General features: G+C 32.3%; 4 protein-coding genes across 4 annotated transcripts; 2 read left to right on the top strand and 2 right to left on the bottom strand.

Moving 5' to 3' along the window:
• Positions 1 to 838: 838 nt before the first annotated feature.
• On the bottom strand, positions 839 to 7,199 carry TRIADDRAFT_27980 (uncharacterized protein; the record flags this gene model as incomplete). Its single annotated transcript, XM_002114142.1, has 4 exons — positions 839 to 951; positions 1,985 to 2,157; positions 5,035 to 5,260; positions 7,049 to 7,199. The coding sequence occupies 4 exons, from the start codon at positions 7,197 to 7,199 to the stop codon at positions 839 to 841; spliced, it is 663 nt and encodes a 220-aa protein (XP_002114178.1).
• A 1,851-nt stretch (positions 7,200 to 9,050) lies between these two features.
• On the top strand, positions 9,051 to 17,576 carry TRIADDRAFT_27761 (uncharacterized protein; the record flags this gene model as incomplete). Its single annotated transcript, XM_002114457.1, has 11 exons — positions 9,051 to 9,172; positions 9,984 to 10,189; positions 14,825 to 15,051; positions 15,197 to 15,386; positions 15,499 to 15,695; positions 15,830 to 15,961; positions 16,058 to 16,303; positions 16,384 to 16,605; positions 16,740 to 16,835; positions 16,950 to 17,137; positions 17,210 to 17,576. 11 exons carry the CDS (start codon positions 9,051 to 9,053, stop codon positions 17,574 to 17,576), a joined length of 2,193 nt encoding a protein of 730 aa, XP_002114493.1.
• Positions 17,577 to 19,160: 1,584 nt separating this feature from the next.
• Positions 19,161 to 21,980, bottom strand: TRIADDRAFT_28057 (uncharacterized protein; the record flags this gene model as incomplete). The annotated part of the gene is made up of 8 exons (XM_002114141.1): positions 19,161 to 19,348; positions 19,531 to 19,655; positions 19,797 to 20,024; positions 20,091 to 20,130; positions 20,226 to 20,274; positions 20,539 to 20,678; positions 21,108 to 21,147; positions 21,831 to 21,980. The coding sequence occupies 8 exons, from the start codon at positions 21,978 to 21,980 to the stop codon at positions 19,161 to 19,163; spliced, it is 960 nt and encodes a 319-aa protein (XP_002114177.1).
• A 1,420-nt stretch (positions 21,981 to 23,400) lies between these two features.
• Positions 23,401 to 25,480, top strand: TRIADDRAFT_58371 (uncharacterized protein; the record flags this gene model as incomplete). The annotated part of the gene is made up of 5 exons (XM_002114456.1): positions 23,401 to 23,582; positions 24,103 to 24,223; positions 24,420 to 24,524; positions 24,928 to 24,997; positions 25,209 to 25,480. 5 exons carry the CDS (start codon positions 23,401 to 23,403, stop codon positions 25,478 to 25,480), a joined length of 750 nt encoding a protein of 249 aa, XP_002114492.1.
• Between the last annotated feature and the right edge of the window lie 2,186 nt (positions 25,481 to 27,666).

Raw genomic sequence — 27,666 nt, 5'->3', positions numbered from 1 at the left:
TAAACGAAATGATTACATATGATAATAGTTATAATATCTATTACTTTATAATTTGGTAGACAATTTTTTATAACATTCCTTTTATGATAAATGATGTAAAAACATCTCTTTGTAAACTAGGGCATTAAATTGACAAACTACAAAAAGTCGATATAAGTCACAGTTGCCATATGGCACAAATTTAATTATATGCATGTAGTTAATTAATATTAATAGTCATATGTTAAGAGGGTAACGTAACAAGGAATCTATTTTGCTAAATAATTGGGTGTTTATATTATATCGTATACTGTAAAATAGGAGAAATGGAGAGACAAAGACAGGTTGATAGGACGAGGGTAGCTAAGAATAACGTCCGTGTTTCATGCTTATAAGATTAGTATCATAACATCAGTGATATGAAAGATATTAATAAGTTCAGTAAAATTGACAAAATACTTGACTATTTAAATCAAATATTAACGAAGGAATGAATTCAAATGGATTAATAAGTGTTATAATACCATAATTGATAATAATTTTGGTTAATAACTAGCTGATAAGCATGGTATACAATATAATATGCATTAAAGATAAAAAATCAACTATCTTGATGACTACTGATACGAAAATTTGCTGGCTTTTAATTTAATCTAACTAAAATAATAATCAATGAATAAGGAATGCTTATTGTACTATAAGAGATACGGAAAGATAATGCTTGAAAACAAACTTATCACATATTACAAATACTGTCATACGCAATTTTATGAATTAATTCTACTCCCAGCTGGCTGCTGGTGTATATTGGGCAGGAAAATAGAAATGCACTTCCTCTTTCTTGCCATCATTTACCCGTTTACATTTCAGCATTATAGCAATAATCCGCTTTGTTATGCATAACCAATTTATTATCAACAAAATAGAAACTATCCGATCTAGTTTCGAATGGACTGTTGATCATTTCCTCTTCTATAATGATAGATTAACAATCAGAAGATGAAATTGAGAAATTATATAAGGACAATTTTCCATGCAGGATATTTATTATACGAAATACTTTAAAGTTAAATAAATTGTCAAGGAAATGGTATTGTTATAGAATGAAGAAATAGTATGATAGTATTAAGATGAACTATTGTATCACTTAACATATAATACTCATCTGCTTTACAGCGAAATAAGCTTAAAAACTATTACTATTAAAAATTTGAAAGCAGGTTTAAATAACTATTCCATAAGCTTATGAATAATCAAAATGGTTAGTAATTTATAACGATAATACGTAAGTCATTTAGAAGACGTCTATGTAGAAACTCTAGTTTGGTATGGGATGAGCATAATATTTGCTTTTTCATTTATGTAAGCAATGCACGACGATAGAATTCACTATCAATCAAGACGGAATAAACTTGCACAGCAAATTCAAATTATGAAAAGCACCGCTATTAAAGTTGAGGGTGCCTTAAACAATCGTTAGGTAGCACTAAGAATTATTAGAGAGTTATATACTTCACAAACTCGCGAATAATTATAGATATTACTACAGAAGCTTCAAATTGGTGTATTTGAAGTATTACAGTTCTTTTCTTGTTTTAAAGTGACTGATAGTGCTCTAGTTGTGACTGCTAAAGACACACTCCGCTTCACAACAAATCATATCGTCGGGAATGATACTAGAGTTGAAAAGGATTTATATATCGTATACAAGCCTACAATCAGGGCTTAGTTACACTATACGGCGACTTATAGGTAATCTAAAACGATTTTAATTTCTTAAAATGCTGCCATTAAAATCGAAAATGAATTTTGATTAGCATACAAAAAGTTTTACTACCCGTCTGAATAGTTGTTTACATCATGGAATCTATAGGTAATCTAAAAGGATATTATCATGGAAGGTCTATTATAATCTGCTAAAGATATGAAACTTACTTTTCCATTGCTTTTAGGTTAATAAATAAAGTTGTACAGAGTGAAATTACGGTAGTAGTTAACAACTTACTCAGATCGGGGTTTAACTCAGGATATTCGTAGATGTGCTCGCATGTATTCTTGCTGTTAGGTATACAAAAACCGAAATCGAAATCAAAGCTCTTTAACAATTTTTCACGGAAATAATGACATTCAATCATTCGAAAGCTATTAATAGCTTTATCGCCAACAACAAATTCTACCCTAAATATTAAAAATAAGATATAAAATGATAGAAATTGTTAGCTGAATTGTGACTGTAAACTATTTGATAAATAAGATTTGATATTAAAACACATCCATTTGCAAGCATATCACCATACATGAATACAACATATATATTATTATGTATAGCTGTAAAGCATTTTTAATTAAAAGAATAATTCTTTCATAAATTTTTCCTTTTCAGCCTCGAATGGAAACTACTACGTAGATTCAATTGTAGTTAGGTTACACCTTTAAATATCGAACAATGACAGAATTAATTATCGTTTAGTTTCAATCATATTCTTGTATCTAAATGAAATCTCTTTAGCTCGTCTATACTTGAGCCTTACAATGCTGTCTTCTAAGATTTTGGATTACTATTTAAGTCATCAATATGATTAAATTCTCATATTATTCTCGTAAAGATTCAAAAATCTCTAAATCGCTAGTGACTTTGGAAAGTAAAGCCTATCTCTTCTGCATGATATAGTACGGTAAATCGGTTTGATTTTATTAAAAGACTTCATCAAAACTACGAAAATTACATAGAGACGAAAAAATATATCTAATGTTATACCGCATGCAAATAAAAGAGAAAGGTAATAAAATAGTTTTACTAAGGCTTCATTTATCTGATTATTAGCTAATGCCAGCTAAGCAAAACTTTTACTTCTTGATACTATATAACAGATACAGTAACACGTTTATTTCATAATGTATTAATACTTATTCTATTCCAATTATTTAATTCATTTCTTATTATGTTTCTATCATCACAACGCTGTAATAAATCTTAATTCTTATAGCAATATAGAAAAATAAATAATGAAGTCGCTTAGAGATATTAGATCGCTTAGTTCCCTCTAAATACATACATTTGCTTTATTAAATAGACTTATATCGTACTAAGATTATCTAAATTTTGTTAATTTGCTTAAAAGATGTACAGGAACTAACTTCACTTCAAATTATATTCTATTATTAAAGCTATAACGAAAGATTGTTATGTTGTTTATCCTAAGATATATTATATAACGTTATTATCATAACGATTAATTAACAAAAGCTATACGTAGAAGATTGAATACATCTAAACGTAAATTATTATGAGGTTAATGACGAAAAAATAAAAATTGTTTGATGAGGACTGTGACTATCAAAATTGTTAAACTAAGTGAGCACTTAACTCTAATTTTATTTCGATTCCGAATATGAAAAAGTTATAGAGTTGATACTCTAATATCATTATTAACTGACGAATACGTTATAATCTATATAGTAAAACTAAGATATTGTTTGCCCTAACGGTCATGTATTATGACAGTTATTGGAAAGGCTTTTAATAATGATGAGTGGTAATTTTTGCTACTTTTTTAATCTCAGTTAGAAGGAATTGATATATAACTCTATATTGGATTATATCTTTGCGAATTTAATCGGAGTTAATAGCAACGAATCAGGCTAGATTTTTACTTTAGTTTATTGCCTATAGGCAATAAGCTTGAATATAACCCTATTATAATTATTAATCTACGTGATAGGTATCATATAATAATCATAATAATGATCTACTTCGTGTCAGATTCATTCAGGCTATCGTCATACTGTTGATATGATGGACATCGACAATCTTAAAAAAGAGGTTTAAATCTGTAGCATTATACAGTATTAAACTGGAGCTAATCTAGCAAGAATTATTGCTACTAAAGAGGTTCAATTCAGTAGGCCAAATGGATTAATTATAGAGTCTATCGACTGCAATGATAATGAAAGGTGAAAGTATTAAAGACACGAATACAATTAATTGTCATACTTTGGCATATAAATTTGAATATATATATATATTTTAAAAGACTATTCTAGAAGATTGGATAAGAATTTTCGATCTAAAATGAAATTAATGGTAGTCGATAATTGTAGTACAGTAGATGGTTAATTGATTAACTTAACTTAGGATTATTATAAATGTAGAAATATTTGCATCTGTAACAAAGCTTATCCACAATTGCTGGAAAGCCGAACTAATACAGGAATTCATGGTTAGTGGTAGAACTAAAATTAGCTAAAGAATGCTTGAGCAAATCTACTTAAAATTTTCAATCTACTCAAAATTATTTGTAAATTGTAATGAAGTAAATTATTTTTAATAAGAATTTGATCGTATCCATGCTAATATGGGCAGCATATGACGGGTTAATGGAGTAGAAGTAAAAATTGTATCTAAGTCATGCTGAAAAAACAAAAGGAAATTGTTTCAGCTATTTAAACTATGACCTATGGAATAAAAATTCTCCTCTCGTTTTCTTTAGAGATAATAACAAGAAATTATACAGAAAAAACTTTAGAGGAGGAAGGGTTGAGCTATACTAAAATTTTATGCAATGATATACATTAAATCGATCAGGAAGAGATAGTAACATCTATTAATTAAAATGTGATCTAATAATCCATCTAAGTACTACTATTATGCCATATATACATGAAATAAATTGAATTAAATTTATTGCAATTATAACATAATTAAGAAATTCAAGTATCAGTAGGATACTAGTAGAAGATTTAGAACAAAACAATATTTGTGAGTATCGAGTAAATGAAGGGGGTTGATTATTGGATTAACCGAAATTTACGACTAAAAATGGATGCTTAGTAGTTCTTTAGTAATGTTGGTTTAGATGATTAGAGATTGTAAAATAGATTTTCAAATGACACAGTATAAAATAGATAAAATTTGCTCAACAGCGTGTATAAAATGTATAGGAAAGTCTCATTGATCTTTCTTTAGGATCTATTAATTTTACTTATTTCAACACGATAGCTATTATAGTTGTTCATAGTCAATTGTATTCGATATTGGTTGTAGTATACACTTACGTTGCTCCAACAGATTTCAAATCCAGAAATTTAGGACTAAATTGATATCGGACATATCGGCCTCTTCTTGGATCATCATCATCATCGTTGTTTGTTTCCTGTGGTATTTCTTCAGCATTATCGGGTTTAGCTATTTCAAATATGACATCTCCACTTTCCATATCCCGTATTTTAAATCGCGTAAATTCGATACCAAAGACATTGGCCGAAGGCTTACAGAGGTAATCTATATAACGTTAATACAGCATAACAAAATAATAATGACGCTTAAAAATAATTAATCAAAAGCTGAATATTAAAAAATTAAAGGCATAAAAGTGCATAAACAGTAAATGCCAATAAGAAGTTGATTACACGTATTTAAAAACAGAGGTGAAGCTTCTGCCTTTACATGGTTAACACCATAATTAAACAAAGCCCTGGTAGTGTCTTGAATCAGTGTCGTATTGATGGATAGCCACTGAGCAGAGAATTGTAGAGTATGTAGAGACTTATTTGCAATAAGTTCTATTCTAGTACTAATTTTAATTTACTATGCGTGTTTAATAATTGGAAGAAATGGCTATAAATACAGTATATATTACGACATAAATCGTGTGTTTGATATTTTGGAGAGCACCAAAATCATTATGGGGTTAGAAATTTCTCAAACGCACGTTTAATTGTGAGAAGAGAGAAAGAAAAATTGCGGTATGATGTAACGGGCTTACGCTTCGAATATAGTTACTATATCAGTCGGAAGAGAAATGATAAAATAAAATATTCTATCAGGCGTTAATTATCTTTATTGCAACGATAACTCAAATATTACGATAAGAAGAAAGTGAATATCTTCAACTTTCTTGTTATTACGTATAGCTGCAAATTAATTATAGAATATAGAAGTGTAATGTGTAATCTAGCTTTAGATAAGATGATATTATTTTGAATTAATTTTTAGTCATGACGAGCGAGCTTGGTGCGGCGATGTTATTTCTATGTCACGTTTTGAATAGCCTTCTTAACTGTTCAAATTTGACATAGTATCTAAATAGAGAGATGAATAAATACCTAGTCTGTCTGTCGTAAAGGTTTATTCAAGCTAAAAATGATACATCCAGACTTTATCAGGTTGTACTATGTTTGGTATCTACTAGATGACGTAGGCTATTCAAGACTACAAATAAATTTGTTCTGTCTATAAAAATGTAGGGGCCATATGTGTTTTCCTACAATGCTATAACTGCTGTTATCTAATTTTAAATTCTATAAAGCAGGCTGACATATGAAGCACTTTAAAAAAAATCGTAGTGAAAGGTATAAAATATAGAATTGAATTACAACATAAGCTAGAGTAAAGATTGAATGCAAACATTTGTTAATGATCGCATAAAACGTGTGATTCAAATGCTAAACAGAGAATTAATGTTGATAGAGCAGTACGATGCCTTATATAAAATATTATCAGCATTTCAGTTGCATTTAATTCAGTATCATCCAAAAGCTCTATAAACGTATGATTGAAATCTACTGCTAAAATAAATGGCTGCATGACCTTTAGCTTTCAAAAAGTGGCTGTTACATAGTAATGATATTGGTATAGAAATAGCCTTAGAGAATATAGCATTCCAAATACGAAGCGTCTAATTTGTAGTCAACTTGGTCACCATTAATTGCCAATTTTCAGTTTTAACGAAGGTAGATGATTTTACAACTTTATAAACGGATAAAATAGTCGCAACGAAGATGAAATATCGCCTATTGGAAAACTACTGGTAGGTATAAGAAAAAAGAAATGGTTTTTCCATGTGATGGTGCATTTGTTAGGAAACCGACGTTTCTTTGGCGATAATGTGAGAAAGTATACTACTTACAATCAATATAGCCTAATCAAGATTGTTGTAATTTGCAATTAATTTGAGTAGTAAGTGAGCTACAGACTCCTCACTGATAACTTATCTGATACTGGTATAAATTGAACAAATTTAAAATCATCATTTGTATAGAAAGAAGATAGTAGTCTACAGTACTTTACTTTCTGTCATCTTGCCCAATCTTGTAACATCTTCCGGGCGAATAATATCTTTATTAAGTAGTTCTTCTTCGGTGATGGATTTCTTTTTTTGAGCTTGTCTAGCTAAAAATCCGCCGCCTTTTTTTCGACCTGCGCTAGAGTTGCCACTCATTTTTTCGATGATTTCAAGTAATGACTTTTGATGAAGAAGAAAAAAAAGTACTGTAGGTTATGGCCTAATGGTATGCCAGCGCAATCTTATGAATGATACAGGAGGAAATATTAAGTTAGTAAGGTAATCAACTGTCGATTTACTATGACCAATAATGATCGAAGTTGTTGTAAAATGTAGTGGATAAGATCGCCAATTGTGGACAATAATGGACGATAACAAGACTTAGCTAGGTAGGGGACAATTACCTAGAGGAATTGCTCCAAATGTAATCCACCGCTACAATAATAATTGTGCTGAAAGCCCTCTGCAAGTGCGGCTAAATACTGAATTGTGCCGTTTATACCGTAGCTTACGATACAGTAGTCCTCAACATTAGGTGCAATATACACGTTATCGTAGACGGTAGCGTAGGAGCTGATTGGAACAAGATGAGAAAAAAGCAAGGCAGCTTTTATCTGGCGCAAGAATCCATTTCACAAGTTAAGGGCGTGTCGTTGCTAGGATATATTGAGTGATTAGTACAATACCGTGGTTGGACTGGGGTTTTACTACCATGGTCTTCGTTGTCGTTTCACTCGGCTGGCCTGTATGGGGGGTGGGGGGTGGTGGTTAAGGAGTCCCTGGTTTGAGACGGTTTGTTATTGATTGTGAAACAGTAAGTGGAACAGTATTGTGGTGCAACTGAGCAACCGCAGTAGCCAGCGGCTACCGATTCTTTATATATAGTTAATTCATTATTTCCTCTTTACAATCATTTAGCATTGGTATGAATCGATTCTTTAAAATTGCAGTGAGTAATAACGATAATAAAGAAAATTTTCCATCAGCCTGAAGCACGGATATGCTGTAAATAATTTCCTCTATAAATACGTGTATGATGGATATCAGAGTGGAAGGGTTCATGCATGACTGAGTAAACGATGATTTGTATCTTGCCCTGGCTTCTACTAACTCATACCAGAACAGTACTGTACTGTACATACAAAAACCTGTACGCTCTTGTATATACAGTATCTCGATATACACACAGCCATCGTCCCATCGACGCCAGGTGTGCACTGCGCAGTCTAAAGTACATTACAGTACTTTACACTGTACAGTCATGAACTTCTAGATACTGTACAGTACAGTACTGGATTCACTATACTGAACAGTATCTCTCTCAGAGGTATTTGGGACTTCTGCCAGTGGAGGTACTGTACACTGTGCAGTAGAAGTCCAAGTTTCAAGTTTCAACATGGTTGGCACTGACCAAGTGACCATGAACTAAGAGAGTATTGATGGCATAGCAACGATATCATCGAGATAGAAGAAAATAATGTTAATCATAATGAAACTAGACCGTGATCAGGTGTAAAGCCACCAACTGGGCAGTAAAGTACCTCGAATCTCCATACAGCACTGTCAACATGCACTTTGTGGTTCCTTTTCGGTAGTCAATACCTCGTAACTCCAGTTCTCTTCTCTGATCTGTCTGTACAGTACTCAACCTACTGCCAAAGCTCCATACTGTACACTGTACACTGTACAATCCTATTGTGGATTCTCACAGTGTACAGTACTTTTATCGACAGTACTGTGCACTGTACGGCATCTTACTGTACTGTACTGTACTGTAGTAAATAAATTGTGGTGCATTTTATGATCTGCTTAACGTACTTACGGCTATTGGAGAATTGATCGTTCTTAACGGGGTAAATAAATTCTTATTTTGAACACAAACCTGATTGGAATATTCTCAACTATGACAAGTAGAGAATTAATTGTTCATTTTCTATCTACTAAGTGTATTGTAACGAATTGATTCTTTAGGGTTGTACTCTACACATTGTGAGGAATCCATGCAGTATGCCTGACGGCAGAGTTTATCCCGACAACTTTAGTGGTTGGCTGTATAAATGGACCAATTATATTAAAGGATATCAAAAGCGCTATTTCGTCTTATGTAATGGATTGCTATCGTATTATCGGTCAGTACTCTATTTTCTTTGATAACTCCACTCGGTAACCATAAAATAGTACATCCAATAATCATGGCAGCCCAGACTGCAAGCCATCCTTGAATCTTGAGACCATTTTACAACTTGACCACAACATCAACCTGATTGGACCATGAGTATTGCTGATCGTGTCGATGACTGGATGACGGTACTGTAGCGTATGATGCAACGTGTCACCTACTGGACGTCACCCAGCAGAATAGTTGACTCCCAAGACGATAAACGACAAGACGCGTAAACTGTCATGGCCGCCAGATTGGCAGTCTTTCAATGGAGATTCTAGTAGTTCTATCAAGTGGATAAAAACATCCATGTTGTCTGATAGTTATTGAATCTTCATAATACATTGAGCAACTTGTCTATAAAATCAAATTACAATACTTTGACTGCGTTTTAGGCTCAGTAAATGAACTTTCATGCAAAGTATTTTTTGTTTTGGCGTCCATCCAATTTCATCTCTTTAACCTAAGTTACAGTACCGTATCGTCCTCACAAGTCATGTTGAACGGTCCCTACTCTACCCATCGACACTTAAACAACTCTGGAGCTAACCGATCTAGCTCTCAACCTACCCCATTTTCATGCACAATAATCATTTCTTTTTTTGGGGGGGGGGGAAATACAGCCATGAATCAACTAGAGAAGCACTTTGTAAAAATATTTGCCCCAATTTTTGAAGGAAAATTGGACCTGAAACGGAATGTACTATAGCGACTGTCTCTGATGTCATTTTTTTTTTTTTTTTGCCTGTTGGTCTATATATCGCTCTCGTTCTCCTTAGAAATCAAGCTGAAATGGCGCATACCTGTCGTGGTACCATTAATCTAGCTGGCGCACATATTTATACTGAAGATTTATTCAATTTTGTCGTCAGCAATGGTAGTACACAAGTATTCCATCTTCGAGCTGCTAATGAAGTGGAACGCCAGCGGTGGGTAACCGCTTTGGAATTATGCAAAGCCAGTGCGATCAAGCTATTGGAATTAGGTAAATAACAAATGTCATTTACTACTTGTAAAATAAGCGAGAATGAATCCCAAAGTAGCTGCACTACGATATGCTTGATTAGTATAGAACATAGTATAGCAATCCAATAAGAATGGCGCTTGATTTGTACACTTGATGTGACTTCTGGCACTCGTATTTTGGCGACTTGGCTAAAGTACCTATTCTTCCTTCATCAACTAACATAAAAACGTAGAATAGGCAGTTTTCATTTTCAGTTGCTATGGATTGATTGATAAAAGCCATTTTCGACTTTTATAAACGGAAAACACGATTTCAATGGTCTATTAGGTATCATTTCTAAAAAATTTGGCGTTAACTTTCCTTTCCAAGTCCAACACTATCCTTATTTTATCCACCTACACACAGTACATCAATCTTCAATTGCTTTCTAATGGTGATTTTATGATGTTCAAATGCAACAAAGTAAAACATCGATCAAAGATACTTGTAACATTGATACTATTCCGATCCGATTTTCACTGTACCCGTATGATTCCAACTTGATGACGCTCCTTAATCGCCTTGAATATTTTCAACATTGCCTCAAAAGCTACCATGATTGAATTTGAATTCCAAGCCCTAATGATGAATCACTTCTTTTTTGTCTTTAGTACGACTGTACGTACTATTGAATTTGCTACAGTAGTTACTAGCTACATATTATAGTTCAAATCAAAATATTTCTATCCTTCTATGACACCATTTGATAGTCATTGTATCCACTGTAAATCAGTGAGATGATGAACATAATAACGGTTCTATTCTTCATCTCTTTACTTCAACTTACAGCATATTTTACACCACATACAGTAGTAGTGAAGATAATGATTATAATTCTATCTTACAGTATACTATACTGTACGTTAATAAAATGAAGAAAAGAATCGAAATTCTTCAATTTCTGATTCTTTTGCAGCCGTAGTATTTCATCATTAGTGCCCAATCTCCTAAACTAAAACAATGGTAGGATTATTCAAACTTTAGCCATTGACTGCAGCCTACGTACTATCATATTGCACATGCATAGTTGAAAAGTTGGTGTTGCAGTACTCTAGTTGGATAAAATTAAAAATGTTGGATAAATTAAAGTAATCGATAACAGTGATGATAGCATGTAATCCTCAAATCAGGGGGGGGGGTGCAATGCCAATTTAATAATTTGCCAATAGCTTATACTTGATATGTACGAAAGTGGGTAACAAAACTGAATTTACAGTGATTAGTCAGTATGCTACAATAATAAATTATTTGACGAATTTTTATAGACAGTATAGTACTACAATTGATGGATGATTGGAATTGAACGGAAAAGTATATTCTGAGCGAAAAAAATTTCATTCAAAAGAGCGATATTGTACACAGACCTAAATTAATTTAATACCTATCCAATTGCTATTCTATTCGGGTGTTGCATTGATAATTTGTAATTATAATAAATTCAAATGAATCCGATTGTGTCTATATAGGTAATTAAATAGCAATATTCTAATAGAAAAAGTCTTATTCGTGTTTTCTTAAGTAGTTCGATAATATGTTTTTACAATAGTGCCTTCCTTATACGTTAGGAAATTACGAGTTATTTATTATTATATACTACTGTACAGTAAAGTGTTTTCTCCTCAGCTGCAAGTTTATAGCACCTTTTTAAGTACACCTGAACCTTAACTGATTTCAAAATACAGTTATTTTCAACAACAGCCGTCTATTAATTTTAATTAAATTATCAAAAAGAGCTCGATTCGGGGTAGGAATTATATCTTAATTTATTAATCGTGAATATGAATACAACAAATACGTCTCCTTACTAAATTAGCCTGTAGTACATCATGTACTGGTAAGAAAGACCGTTGTGTACACCTTACTTTAGACTAAAATAATTATTTTAATTTAATTATACCGTAGCTTACTTGTATTGTATGTAAATATTTTACGGTTAGACACCTACGTACATACTGTACGTATCTAGCATATGCTTATAGTTGATACTGAAATTATTCAATTCGGTTAAGTAATCTAATGTAGGTATACTATACGTATCGATAAGTTACTGCTAGTTTATAAAACTCCAACTTTTTAACACTCATCAATATTCTCGAATGAATAAGTAAATTAGCGTATCAATAATCAACGATGATGAAATTTACCGACGATATAACGATGCTTAATTGACTGTATGCCTACTACGATGGACTACTAAAATGCTATGGCGTACTCTAATACAAAGTGATCGTGATAACCTTGCCCTAACATAACTATTCTAAATTATTATGATACAACGATATCGAGGTTAAACACTCTCATCTATGGCTAATTATAATAGACTATTAGTAATTTATATTTTGAGTGATATTACTTCATAGCGGCCGTAAAAATAGTTGATCTTTAGACCTATAGACTTATTATAGTTAAATAGCTTTGAAAGTGATATTATCAATGTATCAGCAACTTTATTCTGTTTACTTGACATATCACTATAAGATTAGTTGCTAAAAATATATCAAGAAAAACGCTTATCAGTCTATATCTTAAGTAAGGGAAGAACGTCTTAAACTTAATTATAATACATCTTTTACCAGCACACATATACAGTATATTAGATAGAGTTAGGACTACTCAAGCTAAAAGAAAAGATTTTTTTGTTTTTATATTGAGTAGTCACTAATACAACGCACTCGTGAATTTGTCTTATACAAATTAAAATTGCCATATGTTGGCTATTGTTGACAAATATTCTTACAATATGAGTAAAAAAATGGATTGATTACGCTTATCAATTATAAATGAAAGTGCACGCATTTCGCCTTCTTGCACAATTTGTTTATCGTTTGTGATTCCATTGCACCTTGTTATAGTCAAATTCAGTAAGCACTATTTAGCAAAGCAGCGAGTATTTGTAATTATATATTATTTCATACTTTATTATTTTGCATTTGTTTAATACAGTTCACACTGTCGACGATTTTAGCGACGAAGATGAATTCTGCCAAGTTGTTAAAGGTTCTTATAGTGCAATAGCAGCGACGTTATACTAGAACTAATTACGTGTATAGTGATGAATTTTTTAAATGTCATGCTTGAAAGAATGTGCAAGAATTTAATCATAGTTCTTGACAATAACTCCTACATCTTGCCTGATCGATCTCTGGAAATATGGCCAAAAACTCTAGATACTGTATCATACCATGGCAATTTGTAGTTTTTGATAATAAGTTTGATGTCGGTTTAGTTTATTTTCACAAATTGTAGAATATGTATACCTAAAGTATCTTTTGTAATATACAGTAGGACTAAAACATAATCTGTCAGCCGAAGAGATAAATTGGAGTGGAGATATTACACAGTTAATCAATTTACACTATATTCAAATCTAAATCTATGTTAGTACAAACAGGTTATTATCCGTTCGTATCTCCTACGCATGAGATGTTGCTATTCATGGCAATTTTTGCCTCGCATATAGTTCCAACTGGATGTATTCCTCCGATAGATAATATCATTTAGGAATAGATTAGCAGATACAAATTGAGTGAATTCACCTGATTTTTTTAATAATGCAAGGTCAAGTATATTTGATATTATGTCAGCAATACTATGTCAACCCTTCGTTTCTCTTATAATACAATAATAACAACTAATAATTGGGTCTTTACGCTTTCGAAAATAGCATTCATAGATTAAGCTATTCCGTAGATAATATCGAAGTTTAGTGCTATTCATCATGATGAACAATGTACTGTTTTAATTACCAATAGATACTGTACAACGCTCATCATAGGTAAATCCATTTATCTGTATTAGATCACATCTCTTTTAATATAAATAATTATGATCAGAAATTTGTACCGAAATTATTACTAAATGAACGGTGATTCGATAAGACTAGAAAGTAACATCCCAATATCATTTTTGGCGATATTATCATGTCTATTATTACACAAATAGTGGTACAGATATTTATCCATCGAAATTTTATTCGACCTTCTTACAATCCTTTTGAATTTACGGTTTTATGCATACAGCATCTGTATGGTTATTTCAACACAAATATTTTTTTAATATACTCGTATTACTGTACTATTTTGTACTTATTGTATGTATAAAAATTCTAACTAAGTGGTATATTAGCAATGAAATTGACGCTTATTTATTATTGGTGCAATTGGTAGGATACAAAATCAGCGCAATAACTTTTACTTAATCACTTTTATTAAACTTATATTACATAATTACTCTTCGTCATTTGATATATTTGCGTTTCATGCCTTATTGAATCACAATTATATCAAGTACCCTGTTATTGTTGTCATTTTTACTCTTATCAAAGCTTTGGTAATATACACATATTACTTACACTGTATTTTTAATATATATATACGCGTATGTATTTGACGCTATATTAATGTATACTTAATTAGTATTTAAGCGTACGTGTAGCAATAGTTCAAATCTTTTCTTAGGTATTTCAATTCTTTGATGCTAAGTTGCATTGGCAGACTTCTGTAGGTCATGCCTAATACAGTGGCTATTTTTTTCTCTATTTGATCAAGCTCAAGATCAAAACTTTATTCCGTTATCTTGAAATGATCTAAAATTTTTAATCTTACTTTTCACTAGGTGATGAGGAAGATGTTGGCAAGATAGAAATTGCACCTTATGTTAGATCACTTGGAAATAAAATGAAAGAACTTCAAACACGACATGAATTAGTAGTTAGCCATTTATCCTCATTTCAAAGGAGTATAAGTGAAATACTGGTAGATGGAACAGAAAACGATAATGCTCTAATCACCATTAGTGATAAAGCATCGATGTTTAAAATTACCGCTGTGGATTTAGCCAAGGTATATGAATATTGTGTTTTTATGCTCAGCTAAGCTTCTTAAATGCGAATCTGTATGTATCTAGAAATACAGAATTACTTATTTAGAATTATGTAAAGACATTTAGTTAATTTCATAACGACATAGTTAATAATTTTTTGAGTAGGCTTGCGAAGAGTATCTCTCGTTAGCACAAAGTCAAGAAAGGAGATGGCAACAGGCTATTGATTTCGAGCGACAAAAGCGTGCAACTTTAGAAGAATCTTTAGAGACACTAGCTAAACAAATGAATCATTTAGAAACTCGTTTACGAGCTCAAAATAAAATCTCCAGATCGAGCAGTATAAAAGGACATGGTTATGAGAACGATCAAAGCTGCTTTTATCTTTGTTGCTAACTTTAAGAACGAAATCGAAATATGTTAACCCTTCTGTTGTCTATATTTTATAGGAAGAAAATTATCACAAGATCTTGCTATGAATACATCCGACGACGAAAGTGATAATGAGTTTTATGATGCTACGGATGTTACCGTTGATGTTCCTGCTAATACACCGCTGATAAAACCTTCAGTTAGCGTATCTTCAACAAGCAGTCAACCATCCGCTAATATTAACACGGAAACAGAAGAAGAATGTGATGGAGCTGAAGCTAATTTGGCACTTGTTCCAGCATGTAGTAGCCCTGAGATACGAATGTTATTGGAAGGTCCTGCAAAGGTGACTGTTTATTTTGATAGGTTATTTATGATTTTAAATCATTGAAATTAATTTTTTCTTGAAATTTTATATTATATAAGAATTTCTTTAACGGAAAAAGAATTGATGTACTACTTCGTGATCGTATTCCTGAGAAACCTAATATTCGCCTAAATTTATGGAGTATTTTAAAAAATTGTATTGGCAAAGAGTTGACGAAAATCCCCTTGCCAGTAAATGAGAGCATTTTTAAATATTTACATTCTTATCATTTAGAGAATGGTTTGTTAGACAATGGTGTAAGAGTTTTGTAAATGATTATCTTTTAGGTTAATTTTAATGAGCCGCTATCTTTCCTACAACGGCTGACAGAAGATCTAGAATATTCTGAAATACTCGATCGAGCTGCTGCGTGTGATGATCCTTGTGAACAGTTAGCTTATGTAGCAGCGTTCACAGTGTCTTCTTACGCCAATACTACTTATAGAATTTCAAAGCCTTTTAATCCGTTACTTGGGGAAACATTTGAATACGATCGGAGATCTGACCTTGGCTGGAGATCATTATGCGAGCAGGTACAGTAATAATTATGATTTACACATCGTTTACAAGGGGTACTTCGCAGCACTAATTAACATGCTGGTTAATCGTATAGGTCAGTCATCATCCACCAGCTTCCGCACAATATGTAGAACACAAAGATTGGGTTTTATGGCAAGATTTTAGTATGACTAGTAAATTTCGCGGTAAATATATCCAAATCATTCCCCAAGGGATTGCACATTTAGTATTTCCAAAAAGCGGTAACCACTATACATGGAGAAAAGTTACCACCACTATCCACAATATAATTGTTGGAAAACTTTGGGTTGATCAGGTATAATCATTATACCAATCAACTTATTGAAATATTCTTCATTAATATTGTAGGGTATTTTAAGCATTATAATTTTTAACAAAAATGCAAGTTTCATCTATAATTAAATTAAATTTATCTGATAACTTCTATAGTCTGGTGAAATGGAAATTACTAATCATAGTAATCGCGACAAGTGTTATTTGAAATATTCGGCTTATAGTTACTTTGCCCGAGATACTCCACGGAAGGTAATACTATATTTTAATAAGATTTGTAAATAGTTATTTACGGTATATTATTTTGTTTCAACGAAGGATACGCTAACCTTTACTATATCACGCGTCCACTGTAACGTATCTTAGGTATCCGGCCAAGTTGTTGACGCTAAGCGATTAGTACGGTACGTCATTAATGGCACCTGGGATAATAAAATAGAATATGCAAAAGTTATTGATCCAATCCCATTAGAAGAGTATTATAATGCTGTGAAATCTGGTAAACCACCTCCAACTACGCAATCTACGCTATCTTGGCAAAAGAATTCCTTACCGTGAGTATTGATTTTATCACTTTCTGCTAGAAGTTTGGTGAATTACTTATATATCTGTTTTATGCGTAATAGGCCAGGAAGAGAAAATATGTACGGGTTTGCACCTTTAACCTGCTCACTAAATGCACCTGTAGATGGCATTGCTCCTACCGATTCTAGGCTAAGACCTGACCAACGCTGCATGGAGAAGGGTGATTTTGATGGCGCTAATAGTGAAAAACTTCGTTTAGAGGAAAAACAACGTGGAAAACGTCATAAATATGAAGCTATGGTTACATCTGCGAAAGAAAGCGGGAATTTACCGCCGAAACCTTTTGAGCCGATATGGTTTAAGAAAGTATTTGATGAATTTTGCAATCGAGATGTTCATGTATACCGCGGTAACTATTGGGAAAGTCGTGATGTTCAAGACTTTTCATCATCCCCTGATATATTTTGAATTTAATGAGAGGAATCCGTCATCTATGTGTATATATATATATAGCTTTTGAAAGTTAATTTAAAACGAAATCATTTTAATATCAAGGAGTTATTATATGTGAGCATGTGTAATTATAATTTAACATTCTGATTACCGTATACAAGTTACGGTACATTGCCTTTACCGCTGTATTACCATTAGAGAAAACATTATTTTCAATGGATTTATTCTCAAAACTTGCTGGCAGGTGAATATGCTTTTCTCTGGTCAGGACAAATATTATGCTTTTTTGTTTTCAATTATACGTCACTCTTAAATTTCGTGCGGTTTAAAATTAACTTAATTGATAAACCCACCTAAACTTGGTAAAGTGTCAACTGACCATATTCTTTTAAATTGCATTTTTCAATGACAAAAGCTGGTCTGTTTAATTCTTAACTATTGCAGGAATTACTTCATTTGTAATAAATGATTGCAATTAGTAAGAGTATACTGGCTGTGCGTCTGAACCTACCTACATAAGTATCAACACAGTACACATGTTAATATTTTTTCTTTATATTGCAAACTATTCAAAGTAATTACAATTATTAGGTTTTCGACCTCGCTTAAAAAACGTCCCTTCAATATTGCATATTATAACTACTTAGCTAGAGAAGTTAAATACTATATTATGAGACTGAAGATTTCTTGGTCGTAGCAAAATTGAACATACTATAGTTAAACTTCGGGCAAAGAGTTAAAATTGCTAATATAAACGTAATGATATTAAGTGGTATTTACAGTACATGTACATGCACTGTATAGATAATTGTATACTGTACTGGTTGCATATACAGACTAGAAAAATTAAATATTGTAATGTATGAAACACAGTTCATTTTCTCCGATATAAGTATTATAAACGGATTACTGTATATCAAGATTATCATTAGATTTGTCCAGGTAATACTGTATTATTATTTTAGATTTCCTGCTAAGATGGTTTTTATAAGTATTCATTTTAACACAATAAACTGTAGCGATGTTGCTGAAGGAGTTATAATTCTGACTGTCTAGGGTAGTATACGGTTCTAGGTATATTTTAGAAATCGAGAAACTACTGTACGTGTAGATTACATTATAGTCGTGTGCTAGATTTAGATTAGTAAACGTATGTACATCACTGATTTCATTTCTTTTTTTAGTCTTAGTGACGTGGAGTATTAATAGCCATCTTAGATAAAAGAACGAATATTTATCCGTTTATATTCCCAAGTAGTGCTAATCGAGTATTAGTTACTTTATTTATTATTTAATAGATCCAGTAATAAGGGAAGTGGTATAGATATGATACGGAAAGTTATCCGCAGTTTATTTAATTGTAAATAAATAACTTCTTTAAACGGCAGATTAACATCGGCAGATAGTCCAGTAAATAAATACGCAACAATTGCCGTGATGATAATCCCATACATCCATTAGTCAGAGTAGGCAACTTGCTTATACAATCAGTATATACTGATGACACTATTAAGATCACTAGACTTTTACAAATGTAAGAGCAAACGGTAAGTCTACAGTGAACCAATTTTTAGTTTAACTAACGATTCTCTTTTTATTTTATAGATTAAATTCTTTTTTCCAGCCTTGCATTAGTTCATGTGTTACGCTATAACCGCCACAAACTATGATAACAATCGGCTTGTCCGTCTTTATATGTCCATTCTGTCGCAATTCCTCTAATTTCCCACTGTAAGCGACCGCTAAACCGGCTCCACATGCAGGTTGTACTAATGTCCTGTGATCATCTATTAATGAATATAAAGTATGAGGATACAGTAACAAGTATAACAATGGAGTTACTGTTGTCGGACATTTCAAATCTATTAAACTTGTACAGATCCCACTTCGATAGATAAATCATACTTGTTATCAAAGTGCATTTATTACGTTATGATACTATAAAAATATTTATAAATAGAAAAGATACCTGCGAATCGTGAGCAGGCATTTACAGCTTCTCGATCTTCTACCAAAACTGGATGAAAAGTGTGAATTTTAAGCCATTTAACGCATTCGGAAGCAACGGCACGAGCACCAAGACACTTTGCAATTCTATAATTGAAGATTTTGATTTAAATCTTATTGCTATAAGCTATTAGAGTATACTATATAATATATAAATATATCGTGATATAAAAGGGACCATAAACGACTAAAGATATGATAGCAATATACATAGAGCTTAAATTTTACCCTGTAATTGTTGGCAACGTAACCAATTCTCCAGCCTTGAAGGTTTCCGCAAAGCTCCTAGTGCCTTCAGTTTCAGCAGTAATGATCGGTACATCAGACCAGCCAAAACGGTGCATGCCTTGCAAAATCCCTAACAATAATCCAGCCCCTCCGACAGCTACTACTAATGCGCCTGGCTTTTCTGGAATCTGTGATTGGATTTCATCCATGATTGATGAGTTACCTTCCCTGTAATACAAAAATGTGATCTTAGATAAACTCTTTGTATACTTAACACCGTGTACCAACACGTACCAAACGTCAGGATGATCAAATGGGGGTAAGTACCAGCCACCTAAAATATAAAAAGCAGCAATTTCAAAATCTTTCAAATCTCGTTTAGGGAATTTTTATTTTCCATTTGGAATTGATTGTTCACTATTGTGTAACCTGTTTCTTTGGCGATTTCTTTTGCAGCAGCTTCAGCATCATTCCATATCTAAAGATATTTAAATAGGATTTATTTTTTCAAATATTTAAAGTTTCTTAAATTCATAAGGTGGTAATTTTTGGCGATAACATGTTAACTTTATTTATATTTCCTAGTTGAGACGCAATTTAGTATGGTATAAATGAGAAAAACAGTTAATTATCTTATTGCCTTTCTTTGCTTAACTTAAAAATATTGACATTAGAATATAGCACATTGTACAGCAAAATTTATTAGTAATATTAATATAATGTCATTTGATACTAATTTTACCTGGCCTTTGACAACCAGGTTTGCACCTAGTTCAACAATGGTGTCCTTTAAGTGTTGGGGTGTAGGACAAGGAACCACGATGGTACACTTAACTGCTAACTTGTGTGTAGCGTAAGCCATAGCTAATCCGGCATTACCGCCTAATATGACATTTATAACAAGAAGATATAATTGTAATTTTATGTACAATTTTTAAGCATACAGCAGTATTTTCAATTTTATTTTTTGATTACTGCTTTCATAACAGAGAAATTATAGTTTGCCTTTAATTATCCTTTAGAGTTGAGCTTCACTTCAACTTTTTATTCGAACTGTTGCTATCTGAATGATTTTATTGATAGTCATTACAGTTCATATTGATATTTGGTAATACATTATATTTAATTATGAAAGATAAGTCTTATTGCATCGACTGTGAATGAAGATATGATAGAGTATCTCACTTTAAGAAATTCGATTCGATTTACAGAAGTTGATCACGTACAATCCGTAATAACATCGCCATCGCGAGTAAACTTTTCCAATACAATACGGGTATTATAAAATAAAGTAAGAGCTGTGTCATTTACCTGAAGATCCAATAATATGTGTGCATCCATTCTTTATAGCCTATAATAACGGTAGAATAAGGATTTGGTTGTCAAGATCAGCAACATGAATTCAAATCAGATGTTTATGTAGTATAAAGATGACATTCTGCCATTATAACAGCTAAACGTATTTTATCTGTTTAAGCTTAGTGTGTCAATTGTTCAGTCAGTTCAGAGTTATATATAAATATTGTACTCTAGCATTAAAACTAAAAGTTGTCGATAAACAACCTAAATGATATTTTTGATTACATTGCAAGATTCTACGTAGCCATTATACAAGGTTTACTAAGCTATTGGAGTTTCCTGGTAATCTATTATTTCAACATTATTATTAGTAATCCAGTCATACAGGTTCATTTATATGTATATAATATCAGCTAAAATGAATTGCTGCGCAATTTTATCAAGAAAGACAAAGAATGTCTGTCTTACTTAAACTACAGTACTGCCCAGAATGATGGCAATTTATCTATGCTACTGTTCGCTATCGTATGTACTGTATATATAATTAATTAATATTATTTGGATTTTGATGAAAATGTCTAACTAAGCAACCTACTGTACCTACATAAAATGGTGATAACTTGTTTATACTATCGTCAGCAATTATCTTGATAATTAATCAATGGATTTTGATGAAAAAAGCTTAGATAAACAAAAAGAGTCGATTGACAAGAAGACAAGTTGACATCAACTTACTTTCTGGCATATATTGCCAATACCACGAATTTTAAAAGATGCTGAAGGTTGTAAATTTTCCATCTTGAGATAGACTGGGCATTTCAATAGCTTTGACAAAGGATAGCTTTCAATTAAAGGCGTTTGGATATGCAATTTATCTTGAGACATGGTTGATCTAGATTGACATTAGGCAATGTTATTCATCATTATTATTGAAATACGATTTGAAATTCATTTCTTACTTAAACCTAATTGGAGTAGAATTTATGTATACCGTTTTCAAATCGTTGTTGATCTTTAAGATATCGAGATTTAATAAATCAAAATACTCGAATGATCGTTGAAGGTTTCCGTTAGTTTATTTTTTTAGATATAGCATTGGTGGCTGGCCTGCAAATTGAAGCTCTTGCTGTCCGATGTGGTTACCTAGAGATGATGCGAGCAATATTATAGTTCAAGGCTTCAAACTACAGTACACTAGTACAGTACAGCGTTGTAAAGTGTAGTACTTACTACTGTAGTTTGGGACTGTAGAGAGGAGGGGCAGGGGGAGTTGACCCCACACCCCTGGACCAGCAGAACTTTCGGCTGTTTGCAAGGACAGAGTAGGGTGTCCGGAAAGTCTGGACACATCTTATTTAGTTCTGTATGAAAGATGCGTCCCAACTTTATTTCCAAATTTTGCATGCAGTAAGATCATGTTCTGGAGATTTTAATATCGCAAACAGTAATGTTCTGAGACGCCCTGTAGGCACATTAGCTGCCGATTCAAATATAAACTTGAGTATGAAATTGGCACCGATGCATGAGCTCGTGCGTGCATCCTGCAAAAAGTGCTATAAAAGGGATCTATGCTCAAACTAAACGTCCAAGAAAATTTCTACTTTTCGCTAGTAACAGGGAAAACAAGGAATTATAGGTAAGTGAGAGGAAATTTTGAGTTAATTCCTAGCTTAAACTATGTAAGGCAGAGTAGGTAATGCTACCAATTCTAGTGATATATGTTAGTATGAAATTGTCACTGATGTTTGAGCTACAGTAGTGGAGTAACACGATCGACCGCCTGGTTGGCCACCTTTTTAAAACGTCTATACCATAACCAATTTTGCCGACTGTCTATATATTTAGTATGCAATTATCGCTGACGTCTGAGTTAGTAAGCTACTTCAGGCTACTACTGTCACTGGTTGAGTACCAGTTGGACCGGTACAGATCTGCTCTATATTGCTATGGCAATTGCGATCGCATAGACTGCGATCATTCAAATTACCAAAATTATGGAAGTATATCGGAGATTAAAGTCGTGAAAGTAAGGACAAAAATCCCCTTCGACTTCAATGCTATAAATTGCAGTATTTTAATCCTAGCTGGCAGAATGGTTACAACATTATCGATTTATTGCCAATGGTTTTCCAATAGGCAAAGGGTATGTTGACTTTTTGGAGGTGAAAATTCTTATGGAGATTATACTATTGCTGCATTGGATGCCTCAACTCAGGAGCATTATCAATTAATTAAGCTTGAATAACGCGGTAGTGGTAATATCTCATCGGGTAGAAAGAAAAGGCGTTTAAATTTTTTATGGGTTATGGCTTCCCCGATATTTCATAGTATTGAATTACGCCGGGTTGGATCTGAAGATGAAAATAGCCATCCTTTTTACTACACTGTTTATCAATGGAAAATGGCTGCTGCACCTCCCGATTTAGTCCGATTTTGCGATCCAACCTACGATCAACAACGAAAGAAGGAGTTAACGCATTGGATTAGGTAATTTCCAGCATAGATTTGTATTTTCCTTCTTTGCATCACTAGCATCCAGCGTTATTCGATATGGCTGCCTCTTGGCTTAGGCACAATATCATAGCTAATAAAATACAGTACTAGGTGTTTGCCTGCGAATAGCCTATTTAGTGGCACAATTGTAATCGAGAACGTGAACCTTTACATCAGTATCTATACTCAATTGAATACTTCTCAAATTGTAAACAAATCGTACATTTCTCCCATTGCTCAACCTTGACAGTCGAGAGTAAACTAAATTCCTACTATTTCTGTAAAATGATGATGCAGGCTACTATTACACCATAAACGTACTAAACGGATATCTTTTAATATCCAGAAAAATGGTAGCTACCCTGTTAAAATCCAATCATTTGGTCTATTGTATCTATCAAGATAATATATGCTGTAGATGACAGAACTGTGATTAACTTGCTTGTAATCTGACTTTGTATCTGCCTAACTTAATTTAGTTCAACTTTATCATTTAACATATTTATTCTCGCAGGAATCCTGATGATAAAACTTCGTGTCAAACTTTGCAAATTTTATTTGCATTTTCGGTACCGACGCTAGAGGCAATCAATACCCTTCGTTCTTTACGTCGAAAGATTGTATCAGCAGGAGCTGTACGTAGTTCAGACAGTGTTCTGTTAAGTAAAATATTATTAGTAATACTGTAGTTCTTGATTACCCTTTAGATGTACAGTATAATTATTAATAACTTAATGTGTAAACGTTAATCTCTTCTTAATTGTAAAGAAATGCAGGCTAAATTCATGAAAGAATATAATATCAATTTTATATAATATTTATGCTCAACAGGGTTGCGGTTATTGGGAATTTCTTCTAGCATCGCGTGGTGTTGAGATTATAGCTTTTGATGCTAATGGTGTTTATCCAAAGGAGATGCACTATATCACTATTCAGGTAACTTAGGCCTTTTAAAGTTTACATTCATATTATGTTTTAGCCTCTATTTAGTTAAGGCAAGATTTTGCAGGTACATTTAAATTAAATTAAAATGGCATATTTTGTTAGTAATCACAAGTTGTAAATGACTTTTATGCTATGGTGACATGATGTATTTTTTCAGAACACGAATTACTTAGTTTACGCAGCTATGACGTAAACGTTAGCGTCATATACTATGTACTATTAACATAGATCTAGTCTGGATTTAAGTTCTCTAGTTTACAGATTTCAAAGCCTCAAACTTTTCAATACTACTATAACAAAGAAGGCTATGGCGATAAAATATATTTCATGATGACAACGAGAAATATTACATCCAAATGATTTTTTACAATTTTAATAAATTTTTTATTCATAGACTGGATCTAGTGAATTATTATCCCAATATAGCGATTATGCACTTATGCTGGCTTGGCCTGACGACACCGGTAAGCTTTCATTATCGTATATAAATATTGCATTAGTCTTGTTAATTTGAATTTCTTAGCTATGCTCTGCGTAGTTTGCTAATGGCCTTCATTTTTTACTGGAGTTGTAAATACTTACGTCGACCACTGCTGTACTTGTTGCATAATAGAAACAGTTTATAAATTAATAAATGACTTTATAGCGTTCTCATCATATATGTAATTATTCTAGACGAGTCCAGTTTCTCTGTGGATTGTTTATCTCATTATGAAGGTGATTGTATAATCCATATTGGCGAATTATTTGGTGAGACGCTTTCTTTCAATCCTTGGGGTCAATCAACGTCCTGCAAGTTCCAATTAGAACTTTTAAAATCATTTCGATGTATCAAAAGAGTCAATTTACCGAATTGGCCTGGACATAAAGATAACTTGACTATCTGGAGGCGAATAAATAGCAACATTCGATTTCCAACTGAGACTCATTGTTACTTTGAATTATAATTCCTGTCTGTCTAGTACAAACGGAAATAACGTAAAATTTCTATTGGATAAGATAAAATCATCATAGATTTGAGTAAATCATTTGAAAGCGTTATTATTGTAATAAAGTGTGTACTCATATCTTCATATTATATTGCCTCTTGTAATCGTAGTCTGTCAGCTTTTTACGCGTACGATATGATAAACAGTGGATAACAAAAGGTTGTTTATCACATCAACCGGTATTAGAATGGAATACTTAATGAAGAAGTATACGTACGTAATGTATTAAGCTTGTAGGTGTACCACGTTATTTACAACATGTACTTTATGATAATTTTTCATTACTTAGCTATTACGTAAATAGTAATGCTCTGTTTCATAAATTTATTTTAATTGTTCTTTATTTGCTTATATCGGAGCACAATTATAATTCTTATCAATAAATTGATACCGCTAAGATACTTAATATTGGATGTAAATTTCTTACTTGAAATATCTGCGTATCGTAAAAGATGAATAAAAATTGGTTTCTTTCTTTATGATGTCTTATAAGAATCAAATTTGAGAAAGGATAACAAGTTGCTCATTTTTGATAGAAGCCATTCTTAAATTATTCGTTCGAAATTAATCTTGTATAAATTTGTATCTCATACTATTATAATTATCTATATTTAATATATCATAATTACCGTATAAAGATTACGAAATACATTATATTATAATTAGTATTGGATGACCACGACGTAGTATCATTCAAATACTAACTAATTTTGATATTGCAATATCCTATAATTGTAGTATTTATCAACAGAGTTGATTATTCTTGCCATAAATTTACTGTAATTGCTAATTTGCTATGTTAATACAGCAACCATAGTAAAGTAATTAGATTACGATATCTTCTATAATGTTCAAATCACAGCACTTTACAATATGTAGACATAATAATTCATAATTTCAGCAACAAGTTCCTTGTAATAATATATGCTGACAGTTGAAAAGGCAGCTCAAGCTATCCTGAATATTGACTTCGATTATTGCCGTTTTAATTAACATATCACGCTCTACGCTACCAAAGGTACACGAAATACAGTCTGCGTACGTTTCGTACTTTTGAAAGGATATCTTAGCATTACAGTAAGACAATGACTTCATTGTATCTTACGTTATTGTGCTTGCAATTGCTGCTAATTTATTAGCAGAATTTACGTCGGGTACGGTATATGATTTTATCGATGTTATACTATAGAACGTATAGGCCCACAAACCCAGACAATAGTGATGTAAAAATTACAAATATGTCAGAAACTAAGAGATCGAAATGATTACATATAACATACACTTGCCGTTGTGATATTGATTACGTATTCATTAGATGACAATATGATAATTGTGTAACAATTCCTTTATTATTGATAGTAATTACTTCCTTTACTTTCATTCCGTTGTGTTATTGTATTAAACATAATTACCTACAGCCTCTAATAAGTATAGAAATTACGGTATCTGTTCGAAAATAGTTGCTATGGTGCTGACATAGCACGTTGTCTTATTTCATATAATCGACCATTTTAGCCAGAGAATTTTATCTCCTATTCATATAGATATAATAGGACAATACAAACTATTGAATTAAAGTCTCTGATCAACAAACTACAGATAAAATTTGATTAATTTTCTCCGGTAAAATATGATCAAACCCTTATTGTACTGATTGAGCATTAAATAAAGTGCAAAAGTATTGTATTCTTGCCACTTTAAAGTGATATTACAAACGCTCTTCTCTCTTCTCATGGTAGACTGTCAACTTAATATTGACAAAGTAAAATCCAGTGGGATCAATAGTTTTCATCAATCTATTACAAGTCAATCGTTTAATTTGATCGATTTCTGTTGTCATATATCTTTCGTTATTCTCCGTTTATGATTAGCTAGATAGTTATAGCCAATATGAATTCGTTTGCTTAAGGTCAAGCAAAGTATAGTTAGCCCGCCCAAAGTATTGACTGAGGTATTCTTACTTACAATCATCTGGTTAACTTAAGCCCAATGACATTATACGTGTTAAATTGATTGACGTTGCCATAACAATTAAATCACCCATTGGTGATTAATAAAGTCAGCAGTTATAATGTCAGGGAGCATCAAAATCCTACTATATTGGCTCTTTGCAAAGTCTAATTTAATTAATCAACTTTATTCCT

This window comes from Trichoplax adhaerens, genomic scaffold, assembly GCF_000150275.1.
Source record: "Trichoplax adhaerens TRIADscaffold_7 genomic scaffold, whole genome shotgun sequence".
Classification (NCBI taxonomy): Eukaryota; Metazoa; Placozoa; class Uniplacotomia; order Trichoplacea; family Trichoplacidae; genus Trichoplax; species Trichoplax adhaerens.
Note: the sequence above shows the minus strand (reverse complement) of the source record. Positions and strands in the feature narration are given on the sequence as shown.